At 44.5% G+C, this 14,065-nt stretch overlaps 1 protein-coding gene across 1 annotated transcript; it reads right to left on the bottom strand.

Moving 5' to 3' along the window:
- Positions 1-2,595: 2,595 nt before the first annotated feature.
- On the bottom strand, positions 2,596-12,576 carry LOC132571860 (zinc finger protein 397-like). Its single transcript, XM_060238653.1, has 3 exons — positions 11,878-12,576; positions 8,384-8,513; positions 2,596-4,043 (listed from the first exon to the last, which is right to left on the bottom strand). Exons 1-3 carry the CDS (start codon positions 12,574-12,576, stop codon positions 2,596-2,598), a joined length of 2,277 nt encoding a protein of 758 aa, XP_060094636.1.
- Between the last annotated feature and the right edge of the window lie 1,489 nt (positions 12,577-14,065).

Genomic DNA, 14,065 nt, shown 5'->3' with positions numbered 1-14,065 from the left:
GGGTGGTTCAGTTCCTCTAGGGCCAAGAGAAATCAGCTCCTTTGGAAAGTGGACTCTACAGTCGGGGTGGCCAAACTGTGGCTCTTTCACACACATTGTGTGGCTCTTGAAGCCCCCACTGCCCCATTGGCTGGCTTGGAGAAGGCATTTCTCTTTTTAAATCACCTCTCCAAGACAAGTCAGCTGGCAACTTGGAAAATGCATTTAAAGTTGCTTTCTTTCCACCTCTCCATCTATCCGCCTCCCTCCTTCCTTGACTTCCAGCTCTCAAACATCTGATGTTTATCCTATGTGGCTCTTAAGCAAGTCTGGCCACCTCTGATCTACAGCATTCTGTCCTGTTGAGGTCCTTCCCTCCGCCCCAAGCACTGCCTCTTCCCAGGCTCCACCCCCAAATCTCCAGGAACTTCCCACAGGCGACCATAGGTCCTGCAGAATTGTTTTCTCCACTGTCATTGTTAACGGCATCTCTCCTGTATGTGTTTTCCTGTACTTCATGAAATGCAAAATAGTTGCAGCTACAGAAGAATGAAAGCTCTCTTCTTAGAGTGAGTTTCCAGTTTGTTCAGTTGTATGTTTGGCAAAAGTCAGAGCTCACTTTGTCGAAGGAGTTCTTTTGGATATTAGGCCACACATCCCTGATGTAGCCAATCCTCCAAGAGCTTACAGAAGGCCCTGTAAGAAGAGGCCCTGTAAGCTCTTGGAGGATTGGCTACAACGAGAGGGTATGGCCTAATATGCAAAGAGGGTCATTTTATCATTCTGAAAAGGCTGGAATGTATCTCTGATCCAAGCACAGCCCAGTGGCCCATGGCAACTGAAACAAAGCCCTGTTTCTCACAGCTCAGGTAAACTGCCATAGAAGCGTGTGCTTGTCTGTGTGATTTACAAGTTGTGAATGATAGTGATAAATTAATTCTAAGCAGGGCTATTTTGTAGCAGGAACTCTTTTGCATATTAAGTCACACTCCCCTGATACAGCCAGTCCTCCAAGAGCTTACAGTAGTCACTGTAAGATCAGCCTTGTAAGCTCTTGGAGGATTGGCTACATAAGAGGGGTGTGGCCTAATAGGCAAAGGAGTTCCTGCTGCCAAAAAAGCCCTGATGCCATCGGACCAGAGAAGGCTCACAAGCTGCCCAGAGCAGCTCTTGAATATTTACACAAGTCTCTTACAATGAATTGGTGGCCCAATTTAGGTGAGACATTGGCAGGCACGCACTTTCCACTGCGATGTGGCCTGGGACACCAAGCTGGCGTAATTTATCTATCATAGCACACATCATGGCTAAGGTTCTCCCTCAAAGGAGGCATTGGGACCCCAGCAATATCTCAAAGGCAAGTTCTCTTTGGCAGGGCTGCCCACACTGGGTCGGGAAATTCTTGGAGATTTGGGGGTGGAGCCTGGGAAGTAGGGTTGCCACCTCCAACTCAAGAAATATCTGGGGACATTGGGGGTGGAGCCAGGAGCAAGGTTGTGACAAACACAATTGAACTCTGAAGGGAGTTCTGGCCATCACAGTTAAAGGGACCATGCTTCTTTTATATGCCTTCTCGCATTTGGAGTAATGAAGGATAGGGGCCCTTTCTTTTGGGGCTCATAGAATTGGACCCCCTGGGCTAATCTTTTTGAAATTTGGGGGATTTTTTAAGGGGAGGCACCAGATGCTATGCTGCAAAGCTGGTGCCTCTACCTTAAAAAACAGCCCCCCCAAGCCCCAGATACCTTTGGATCAATTTTCCATTATATCTTATGGGAATTGGTCTCCATAGGGAATAATGGAGTGCCCAGCAGACATTTCCCTCCCCCCTCTGCTTTCTGATGACCCTGAAGTGGGGGCGAGGGCTCCAAACCCTCCCCTGCAGAGATCCCCTGCCTCCACCTGGGGATTAAGCAACAAAAAATACAAGCTAGTGACCAATTTTTTAAAAAAGGTGATGCAGAGCATCTCTAACAGCAATTTCACATCGGCTACAGCTCAGTATGAGGCTTCTTGCGCAAGAAGCCTCATACTGAGCTGTAGCTGATGTGAAATTGCTGTTGGAGACGCTCTGCATCCCCTTTTCTAAAAAATTATGTAAAAAATCTATAAACGTAATTGTAATTGAATCAATATTGGTCCCACGTCTGATGAAGACTGGAAAGAAACAAGTACTTAATCGATTGGCTTGTCACCACACTACTTTGGGACGTGAATGTACATGTTTTGAACATTTGGACTGGTTTCTATATATTTTTTAGTAAATTGGTCACTAGCTTGCATTTTTTGTTGTATTATCCATTATAGTGACCTCTCTCGGATTGTATTCTATTCCACCTAGGGATTGGCAACCCTACTGGGAAGGGTGAGGATTGGGAAGGGGAAAGACCTCAGTGGGGTACATTGTGGTAGAGGGCTTCCATAGTAGCCATTTTCTCTAGGAGAATTCATCTCTATTGGCTTAAGATCTATTGTAATAGGAGATCTTCAGGCCCCACCTAGCGGTCAGCAACCCTATGCTGAAGTCAGCTTCCAAATATGCACTAAGAAAGCTGCCCCAATTCAGCATGAATCCACTTGTTTCTGCGAAGGCTTTCCTTGTGAATACAACTTTTCTCACTCCGTGAGCGTTTCTGCACTCTCTTTTGTGTGGCATTTCTGATGTTTCACAACATGTGACGGTCTTTGGAACGTTTTCCCACATTCCGGGCATGTGTGGAACCTCTTCGTGGCATGGTTCTTCGCATGTACTTTGAGGGACGACTTCCACCTGAAGCTTTGCCCACACTCGGTGCATTTGTAGGGTTTCTCTTTGGTGTGGACGAGCTGATGCCTCTTGAGGCGTGACTTGTCATAGAAAGATTTTCCACACTTCAAGCATTTATGAGGCTGCTCACTTGCAGAAATTCTTCTTAGGTATACCATGGATGCATTGGTCGTGTTTTGTAGAACTGGGGTCAATTTCTCTCTCTTATGGTTCTTTCTATGCCTTTCAAGAGATGATTTCCACCGGAAAACCTCCCCACATTCAGGACATTTATAGGGTCTCAGTGGATCCGCTGAGTTGATACATTGATGTCGATTCCATTCCTGTGCGCTCAGGATTTCCCCACACTTTGAGCATCTGTAGTTTTCTCCCTGCCTACAGGGGCTTTGGGAAGCTCTTTTTGCTCCTATGTGGATCTTTCTGTGCCGAGAAAATGAGGAACTCCACATGAACCTTTCCCCACAGTCTGGGCATTTGTAGGGTTTCTCCCCCGTGTGGAGGGGCTGATGTCTTTTCAAGCGTGCCTTGTCGCAGAATCTTTTCCCACATACCAAACAACAGAAGCCCTTCTTTGCAGAGAATCCACACTGATGGCTATCAAGATCTGACGTGTTGCTGAAACTTTCCCCGCACTCACAACAGATACATATCATCCCTTTTCCCTGCTGTTTCTCACAAGGAAGGATGACCGACGTCTTCCCTTCGACATGGATCTTTCTGTGCACAGCTAGAGAGTTGCTCCAGACAAAGCTTTCACCGCAATCCGGGCACTGATAGGGTTTCTCTCTCGTGTGGAATCGCTGGTGCCTTCTGAGGCTTGATCTTTCATAGAAAGCTTTCTCACATTTGACGCACTTATGGGGCTTCTTGCCGGTGTGAATCTTCTGGTGCTTTCTAAGGTACTGGGAGCAAATGAAGCTTTTTCCACAGTGGGAGCATCTGTACGGTCTCTCCCCGGTGTGGGTTCTCTTGTGCGAGACGAGCAGGAAGTTACGTCTGAAGCTCTTCCCACACACAGCACATGTGTTTCCTCTCGTGCCCTTGCTGAGCCCTTGTTGCGGTGCAGCTACATTGGATTTCCTGTCGTCCTGTTTGCATGGAACAGGTTTATTTCCTCCTTCAACTGGGTGGGTTACCTGCTTCCTTTCTAGTATGTGCTGATTCTCTAGAATTTCTCCGTTCTTATTGCACCGGAGACTGTGGTCGTTGGCTTGTTCCGGGGCTATCCCTTGTGGTTCTGCCCGTTTAATAATTTCTTGGGGATGCTCTTCCTGGTTCCCTCTCAGTTTCCCGTGATCTGTTCAAGTAACCAGATAATTTGCCTGTTAGGACTTTCCTTGGCCAAGGAAACAGTGTAAATCAGGGGTGGCTAAACTGTGGCTCGGAAGCCACAAGTCGCTCTTTCACATATATTGTGTGGCTCTTGAAGCTCCCCCCCATTGGCTTGGAGAATGCATTTAAAATTAAAGTTACTTTCATTCCACCTCCCCTCCCCATTAATGTTCCCTCTTAAGCTGTGGAGTCTTCTGAGCAAAAATTCTACTTTGTGAGTTACTAGCATTAAGGTTGTGAGCCACTGGCATTAAAGCTGTGAGCTACTGCATACATAAGTTTGCTCTAGGACCATTTTTCCTGAGCTGAGACAAAAATGTGTGAGCTGGAGGCTAAAAAATTGTGAGCTAGCTCACACTAACTCAGCTTAGAGGGAACATTGCTCCCCATCTATTTGCCTCCTCGCCTTCCTTCCTATGTTGTTGTTTTCTTTCCACCTCTCCTCCCTGCACTCATCTTCTTTCCTTCCTTCCTTCCTTCCTGTCTTGCAGCTCTCAGACATCTGATGTTCATGTCTTGCATTTCCAAACACCTGACGTTTATTCTAATATGGCTCTTGTGCAAACCAAGTTTGGCCACCCCGGTCTAAATAGTTTAAGCTAGGGAACTGGGGCAGGGGGAGATTCTGCCTAGATTCTTGAACTTACAATTTAAAAATAGCCATCAGATTTCAGTACAGTTCAGCCATATTGCTCTGCAGTAGATGAGAATGATTGGAGTCCAGTGGCACCTTAGAGATGAGCAAGATTTTGGGGGTATGGACTTCTGAGTGTCTCTCAAAAGCTCTAGCCCCAAAAACTTGCTGGTCTCTAAGGTGCAACCAGACTTGAATCTAGATTTCAGTTAGGATAGCAGAGAAAGAAGCTGATCTGTGCAGGGCTTATTTTTGTAGGAAAAGCCCAACAGGGACTCACTTGCATATTAGGCCACACCCCCTGACACCAAGCTGGTGTTCCTGCTTTAAAAAAAAACCCTGCATCTGTGTAAATTTTGCACAATTCATTGCGTTTTATTAGATTGCAGATTCCAAGATTCATATAAATCAGCAGAATGGACTTGTGTTTACTTTATGCACATTGGGGTTTGGACAGGAGCACCCATGACATCCTATGAGGAGAGGCTGAAGAGTTTGGGGCTTTCAATTACGCAAATGGAGGAAAAGAGAATATACAGACCAACAAGCAAGTCTTTGTATTAATGCAGACTTGACAGAGAAAATGGTAATTAGTAAAGGAACAAGACAAGGATGCCCTCTATCCCCATTGATATTTATAATGACTTTAGAGATATTGCTTATGCAAGTCCAAGAAGATAAGGAGATGGAGGGTTTGAAATTGAAAGGTTTTTCTTACAAATACAGAGCTTTTGCAGATGATGTAATGTTTATAAATGAAAACCCCACTCAAGTTACACCATTGCTGCTTCAAAAAATTAAAGAATGTGGTGAACTGGCAGGCTTTTATGTGAACAAAGAAAAGTCAAAAATTCTGTGTAAAAATATGTCAAAGAGTAAACAGGCAGAATTACAAAATTTAACAAACTGTGAAGTGGTTTCTAAAGTAAAATAGGAGTAGAAATCACAACAAAAATATTGATTTATACAAAAGTAATTATGAAAAGCTCTGGCAGAAAACTGATGGAGATTTATTAAAATGGAATAGGTTGAACCTGTCTATACTGGGTAGAATATCGGCAATTAAGATGCATATATTACCAAGGATCATGTTCTTGTTCCAGACAATTCCAATAGTGAAAGAAGATAAACAATTTAATAAATGGCAGAGGAAACTTTCAGAATTCATATGGGCTAGCAAGAAATCAAGAATTAAAATGAAGATCTTGACTGATGCAAAAGAAAGGGGAGGTTTTCAAGTGCCGGATTAAAAATTATATCATGACGCAGTTTGTTTGGTGTGGGTAAAGGAATGGATAATGTTATTAAATAAAAAATTATTAACATTAGAAGGCCATGGAAATACTTTTGGTTGGCATGCTATGGGAAAAGTAAGATGGATGGTTTTTTCTCACATCATTACATAAGAAGTAATTTGTTATAGACATGGCTGAAGTACAAGAAATATGGTGATGAGAGGAAACCGCTTTGGATTGTGCCGACAGAAGTAATAAAGTTATATTCTGATACTGAGGAAGGAAAACGGATAACATACAAACAATTGCTAAAAATACAATACAAGGCAGCAAGGTGGAATTAAAATCAGTGGAAGAACTGGATTATAAGTATAATTGGTTTCAATTGCAACAAATTAAAAGTCTGCTTGAACAGGATATTAGGAATGAAGGAATAAGACAAGATCAAACTGAACTGGAAAGAATGCTGTTTGGTGATAATGAAAAAATAATTTCAAAGGTATATACATTATTATTAAAATGGTCTACAGAGGATGAAGTGATTAAATCTCAAATGATAAAGTGGGCAATTAACATAAAGATATTCAGATGGAACAATGGGAATATTTATGGAAGAACTCTATGAAAATATCAACATGTAACGATATTTAAAAAAACTGTTTTAAAATGTTATACAGATGGTATATGACTCCTAAGAAACTTTCGAAAATAAATAACCAGATGTCTGATCGATGCTGGAAATGAAAAAAATATGAAGGATCTTTCTATCACATGTGGTGGACTTGTGAAAAGGCTATACAATTTTGGCAAATGATTCAGCAAGAAATTTCAAAGATTTTGGGCTTCAATATAAAGAAAGCACCTGAAATCTTTTTGTTGGGATTACAAATGGAAAGTTTTCCGAAACAAGATAGAACATTGCTTTGGTACATGCTTTCGGCTGCACGGACATTATATGTGTAGTTGTGGAAGCAAAATAAATTACCAGAAAAATGGGACTGGATTATGAAAGTTATGCATTGGAGTGAAATGGACAAACTTACTAGAACTTTAAAAGAACTTGATATAGATAAGTATAACAGGGAATGGGAGAAATTTCAAAAGTATGTTGAAAAACAGTGGAAGGTGAAAGGACATTTGGTGATTTTTAATAATGGTTAACTTTTTTCTTTCTTTTTTTAGTGTAAAATGTTAACTATAGATAAAGTAAAATTATGGAAATATACAGTATTTTTGCATATGAGGACTGGGATTAATAGATAACAATTATGATAGATAACACCAAAAATTAAGTATAGTAATATTATAAGACTATTAATTAAGATAGAAAATAATAGTAATACGTAATTTTGTTCTTATTTGTATTTTATTAGAGTTATAAGTTTTTAGAAGGTTCTTAAAAGGTTAATATTACCTTGTATTCGTTTTGTATTTTAAGTTGAATGCACCGGGGAAGTAATAAAAAGGAGGGGGGAGATGGGAAATGAGATGCAATATGTTCGATGTTTATTTTTGGATGATTATTGATTAATGTTGCTGAATAATAAAAAATTGTTTTACCAAAAAAGAGTTTGGGGCTTTCCAGTTTAGAAAAGAGGTGACTAAGGGGGGGGGCATGATTGAGGTTTATAAAATCATGCATGGGGTGGAGAGAGTTGACAAAGATAACTTTTTCTCCCTCTCCCAAAATCCTAGAACTTAAAAGACATCCAATGAAGCTGATGGGCAGTAGGATCAGGACTAACAAAAGGAAATACTACTTTATACAAGGAATTCTTAAAATGTGGAATTCACTGCCAGAGGATTTACTGATGGCCACAGGAATAAACAAATGGCCTCCAAGTGACAGAGATCAGTTCCCCTGGAGAAAATGGCTGTTTTGGAGGGTGAATTGTATGGCATTGAATGTGTCTGGGGGCCCTTCCCATCCCATTTTCTCCAGGGAACTGATCTCTGACCTCTAGAGGCCAGCTGTAATTTCAGAAGATCTCCAGCCACCTCCTGGAGGTTGGCAGCCCTAGCTGACCCCCACCCCTAGGGTTGCCAGCTCCAGGTCAGGAAATTCCTGGAGGTTTGGGGGTGGAGTGAGGAGATGGACCTCATTGGGGTAGAATGCCATAGATTCCACCCTCCCAAGCAGCCATTTTCTCCAGAGAAACCGGTGTCCGGAGATCAGTTGTAATTCTGGGACATCTCTTGGTCACACCTGGAAGCTGGAAACCCCATTCACCTCTACTTCCTTGGCACTGCCAAAGAAATTGAGAAAACGGCAGAAGTTTAACTTGCAGGGTACAAACCAGTTAAGCAAATTCCTTTTAGGCTAACTTACGTATTACTAAATAAAAGGACAAGCCGACATGGCAGCCTTGTTGATTTTTTTTTTTACTGGCTTACATTTCAGAGCCACCAAGTGACTCAGGGGCAAGGAATCCTTACCCAATGGAGGGGGATGTTGTTCCCACGTGACTTCCGTGGAAGGCTGCGATTGATCCTGCACAGTGAACAAGGGAATCAGCTCCGGCTGCTGAACATTCTCTGTCAGTGGCTCTGCCAGTGGTTCCGCCATCTACAAAAAAACAGAACAAGGCCTCTCCCCATTATTTAGTCACTTATTTGATTTTTGCTCCACCTTCTGTTCAAGGAGATCAGGTCCCTCCCTCTTCCATTTTAATACTGACAACAACCTTGTGAGGTAAGATAGGCTGAGAGAGGGGGAGAGAGCAGGGGGTAACTGGCCCATATAGAGAGCTCTGAGGCTGAGTGGGAGCCATATTGGATCAGGCCAATGGCCCATTCAGTCCAACCCTTTGTGTCAGTCAGTCATATTTATTATAGTAATTAGACCATCCATGTACAGAAGAAAAAAATACAAAAGTTAAAAATTAAAAGCTGAAAAGTATGCATTCTTACATACAAGCAGAGAGGAGAGATATGAAATATACCAATTATTCAAGACCAGTATTCAAACCTGGTTAATGTACATTTTCTGCAGCCTCATAATTAACACACAGAACCTGACAACTGGACAGGTGATTTTAGGGTTTGTATCAGATAGGAGGTAGCCTAGTCTGGCTTTACTTGTGAGGCCAGGGATCTTGTCCAACAATGGAGTAATAGTCTATGACTGTGGCATGTTATAAAATGTGCAACTGAAAAACATGTGCTCCAGAGACTCCACCTCCTTTAAAGAACATGGGCACAGCCTTTCAAAGTAGGGGATTTTCCTATACCTGCCTTCAAGAACTGCAGAAGGAAGTGTAAGACTCCTTGCCAAAGAGAACACCCTTCTAAAGTAATTTACTTCCAAAGAAGCCAAGTACGCTGCTGACACACCCTCTGTGTCACACAGTGGCCAAAACCCAGGTGTCATCAGAAGGTCTACCAGTGAAGCCAGAACTCCAGAAGGCCTCCCACTCTTGGCCCCCCCAAGCACCGAAAATTTGGAGCATCACTGCCCCAGACAAAGCGTTCCATCTATACCTTGTGGCTAATAGCCACTCATGGACCTCTGCTCCATCTGTTTATTTTGGCCACTGTATGTCAGTGCTGGACTTCTTTCCCTATGAAGAAAGGTTGAAACGCTTGGGACTCTTTAGCTTGGAGAAACGTCGACTGCGGGGTGACATGATAGAGGTTTACAAGATAATGCATGGGATGGAGAAAGTAGAGAAAGAAGTACTTTTCTCCCTTTCTCACAATACAAGAACTCGTGGGCATTCGATGAAATTGCTGAGCAGACAGGTTAAAACGGATAAAAGGAAGTACTTCTTCACCCAAAGGGGGATTAACATGTGGAATTCACTGCCACAGGAGGTGGTGGCGGCCACAAGTATAGCCACCTTCAAGAAGGGTTTAGATAAAAATATGGAGCACAGGTCCATCAGTGGCTATTAGCCACAGTGTATGTGTGTATATAAAATTTTTTGCCACTGTGTGACACAGAGTGTTGGACTTGATGGGCCGTTGGCCTGATCCAACATGGCTTCTCTTATGTTCTTATGGACTGGATGAGCCATTGGTCTGATCCAACATGGCTTCTCTTATGTTCTTGTGATCTCCAGAGATCATTTCCTTGGGAGAAAATGGCTGCTTTGGAGGGTGGATCCTATGGAATTATCCCCTGATAAGGTCTCTTCCCAACTCCTCTCCCCAGGATCCCCCTCCAAATATCCAGGAACTTCCCAACCCAGAGATGGAAACCCTGATTTGATGCCATAAAGTCCACCCTTCAAAGCAGCCATTTTCTCCCAAGGAACTGATCTCTGTATTCTGGAGAGTGATTAAAATCCTGGGAGAGCTTCAGTCCCCACCAGGAGGCTGGCAACCCTAAAACCCTACAATAAAAAAAAATCTCAGTAAATGTGAACACCAAGGATGATCTCAGATCGACACACTTTGCCTTAGATTTGAAAAACCTTTCTTTTCTATTTCCACTTTGACTGATGTGTGCCTACATGCAGTTATTTATATCCTTTCTCCAGAAGGGGGAGGAGGAGACTGGATTTATACCCCACCCTTCACTACCCGGAGTCTCAGAGCAGCTGACAATCTCCTTCCCTTCCTCTTCCCACATTAGACACCTTGTGAGGAAGAGGTGGGGGCTGAGGGAGCTCTCTGAGAACTGCTCTTGAGCAGAACAGCTGAGAGGACTGGGACTGACCCACTCCAGCAGCTGCATGTCACTCCAGTCACTCCACCAGCTGCATGTAGAGGAGTTAGGGTTGCCAGGTCCATTCAAGAAATATCTGGGGACTTTGGGGCTGGAGCCAGGAGCAAGTTGTGACAAGCATAACTGAACTCCAAAGGGAGTTCTGGCCATCACATTTAAAGGAACCACACACCTTTTAAATGCCTTCCCTCCATTGGAATTAATGAAGGATAGGGGCACCTTCTTTGGGAGCTCATAGAAACTTGGAGGGTGTTTTGAAGAGAGGCACCAGATGCTATGCTGCAAATGTGGTGCCTCCACCTCAAAAAACAGCCCCCATAAAGTCCCAGATACCCACGAATTTCTCCATTATATCCTATAAGAATTGGTCTCCATAAGGAATAATGGAGTGCCCAGCAGACATTCCCCACCCCCACTTTCTGATGACCCTGAAGCAGGGGGAGGACCTCCAAACCAGGGAATCCCCTGCCCCCAACTGGGGATTGGCAACCCTAGCCAGGCTGGATTTTATTTATTTCTTTAATTTCATCTATACCCTGCTTCACTCCCAGTGGGAACCCAAAGTGACTGACAACATTCTCCCCCTTTTAAATTTTATCCTCACACCAACTTTGTGAGGATAGGAGACTATCCTGAGGTCATCCAGTAATACAGTTGCCAACCCCAGGCTAGGAAATTCCTGGTGATTTGAGGGTGGGGCCTACTGGCTTTGCAAAGGAGAGGAACGTCAGCAGGGTACACTGCCACAAATTCCATCCTCAAAGCTGCCATTTCCTCCAAGGGGAACTCATTTTTGTAGTCCAAAGATCACTTGTAATTCTAGGAAATCTCCAGAGGCCAGCTGGAAGTTGGCAAGCCTAAGTGTCCTTTGGTCGAGTGGGGATTCAGTCCTGAATGTTGCAGACACCAGAGGTGGCCAAACTTGCTTAACATAAGAGACACACAGAATACATGTCAGATGTTTGAGAGCCACAAGAAAATGAACATCAGATGTTTGAGAGCAGGAAGGATGGAAGGAAGATGGGGAGGGAGAGGTGGAAAGAAAACAACTTTAGATACATTCTCCAAGCTGGCCAATGGGATGGTGAGGGCTTCAAGAGCCAAACAGTATATGTGAGAGCCACATGTGGCTGCTGAACCACAGTTTGGCCACCCCTGGGCCAGACTGACAGAGGAGAAAGAGAGCGGAAAAGAGGAAGGAAGAAAGATCCTCTCTCCCCACCCCCAGATAGGAGGGAAACAAACAAAAACATTCTCTTACCTGCTGTATCCATGCCTCAGACTCCAACTGCCCAAGCAGGAAATCTTCAGCCAGGGTCACCGCCTGTGTGCAGGTTTCAGGGCAATTTCGCCTAACGAAGTTCTGCATCTCCCCCGGCAGGACAGTCAGGAATTGCTCCAAAACAAGCAGCTCCAGGATCTGCTCCTTGGAGTGCTTCTCGACCTTCAGCCACCCGTGGCAAAGTTCCTGGAGCTGGCTGTATGTCCCTCTCGGCCCCTCGGCCTCCTGGTAGCAGAACTGCCGGAAGTGTTGGCGGATCTTCTCCCGGTTCATGGCATCCCCTTGCAAGATGGCTGACTTCACTTTCCCATAATCCCCTCTGTCACCGGCATCCATTCTGAGAAAGGTGTGTTTGGCTTCTCCCCCGAGGGCTGGCTGAAGTCGAGCCGCCCACTCTTCCTTGGGCCACTGACAGGCTTTGGCCACTTGCTCGAAGGAAGCCAGAAAGGCCTTGGCATCGTCCCAGGGGGTGCTCTCTTCTGGCAACTGGGGGACACCGCACCCCGTCTGAGGAACCTCCACTGTCTTCAGGAACTCTTGCAGCTGGACTTCCCAGAGCTGGGCTAGCCCTCTCTCCAGTTCCTCTTTCATATGATGCAGAGCTGCTGTTCCCAGGGGTCCACTGATACCTGCCAAGGGCATCGCTTCAGAGGACTGGCTTCCCCAGGCCGAGTCCATAGTGTCCTGCGGTTCCCCAGTCAGTTGTAGCCTTACAAGCATATTTAAAACCAAGAACACACAATTAAAAACAAAAACCTGCCTCTTTGGCAGCGTGCATTTCTTCAGAGCTTGCAAGCTGTGCCTAGTCCCTACCTAGGGTTGCCTGGTCAGACTCAGGAAATAACTGGAGACTTTGGAGGTGGAGCCAGAAGACTTTGGGGGTGGAGCCAGGGGCAAGGTTGTGACAAGCACAGTGGAAATTTAAAGGGACCATGCTCCTTTTAAAGATGCCTTCCCTCCACTGGAAATTATGGAGGATCGTGGCACCTTTTGGGGCCCATAGAATTGAGTCCCCTGGTCCAATCTTTTTGAAACTTGGGTACGCTTTTTTTTTTTTCCAGGAGAGGCACGAGATGCTACGCTGAAAATTTGGTGCCTCTACCTCAACAAACAGCTCCCCCAGAGCCTTAGATACCTACAGACTGATTCTCCGTTATACCTTATGGGGACTGGTCTCCATAAGAGCGCCCTCTCTCCCTGCACAAACACACACTTTCTGCTAGCCCTGAAGCAGGGGAGGGCCTCCAAACCAGGGGATTCCCTGCCCCCAACTGGGGATTGGCAACCCTATGACTTATCCCCCACTGCCAACTTCCAAATGGGAAGACGAAGCTGCACCTCCATGTAAAGTGTCTATAAATTACTTCTTAAAGATATCAACATTCAATTAAGCTATAAGCTTAGAAATGGTAATTCTTTAACATGTCACAAATTCACATTTCATACAAAACAGAACATATAATCAAGAGAGGGACATATAGCCCACAAGAAAATTTGCACAACAGTTCAACAGGTAAGTCCAATATAGTCCTCTTTCTCTTTTTTTTAAGTAAATGGCCACTAGTCTCGCAAATGAAGGGCTGGTAAGATAGACTTCAGCATGTGAAGGCACATAAGCCGGATTTCAGCCCGGTAGCGAAGTGATTCTAAGATGCGCAGTAAATTTTCACAGTGCTTTTCACATAGGGTTGCCAAGTCCAATTCAAGAAATATCTGAGGACTTTGGGGGTGGAGCCAGGAGATATTGGGGTGGAGCCAAGAGCAAAGTTGTGACAAGCATAATTGAACTCCAAAGGGAGTTCTGGCCATCACTTTTAAAGGGACCGCACACCTTTTAAATGCCTTCCTTCCATCGGAAATAATGAAGGATAGGGGCACCTTTGGGGGCTCATAGAATTGGACTCCCTGGTCCAAACTTTTTGAAACGTGGGGAGTGTTTTGAGGAGAGAAATTGGATGCTATGTTGCAAATCTGGTGCCTCTATCTCAAAAACAGGCCCCCCCAGAGCCCCAGATACCCACAGATCAATTCTCCATTGTACTCCATGGGAATTGGTCTCCATAGGGAATAATGAAGTTCCCAACAGACATTTCCCCCCCCTTTCTGATGACCCTAAAGCGGGGGGGAGGGCCTCAAAACCTGGAGATCCCCTGCCTCCACCTGGGGA

The sequence above is a fragment of the Heteronotia binoei genome, chromosome 5 (assembly GCF_032191835.1).
Source record: "Heteronotia binoei isolate CCM8104 ecotype False Entrance Well chromosome 5, APGP_CSIRO_Hbin_v1, whole genome shotgun sequence".
NCBI classification, from domain to species: Eukaryota; Metazoa; Chordata; class Lepidosauria; order Squamata; family Gekkonidae; genus Heteronotia; species Heteronotia binoei.
This window is presented reverse-complemented; position numbering and strand designations above follow the sequence as displayed.

Bases quoted from the DNA above. Each gene is read 5' to 3' on its own strand.
- LOC132571860 (XM_060238653.1), bottom strand. From the start codon at position 12,576: ATGGACTCGGCCTGGGGAAGCCAGTCCTCTGAAGCGATGCCCTTGGCA. The intron at 8,514-11,877 runs GTAAGAGAATGT...GTTTTTTTGTAG, and splicing joins CTGAGGCATGGATACAGCAG to ATGGCGGAACCACTGGCAGA. The intron at 4,044-8,383 runs GTAAGGATTCCT...TTACTTGAACAG, and splicing joins ACAACATCCCCCTCCATTGG to ATCACGGGAAACTGAGAGGG.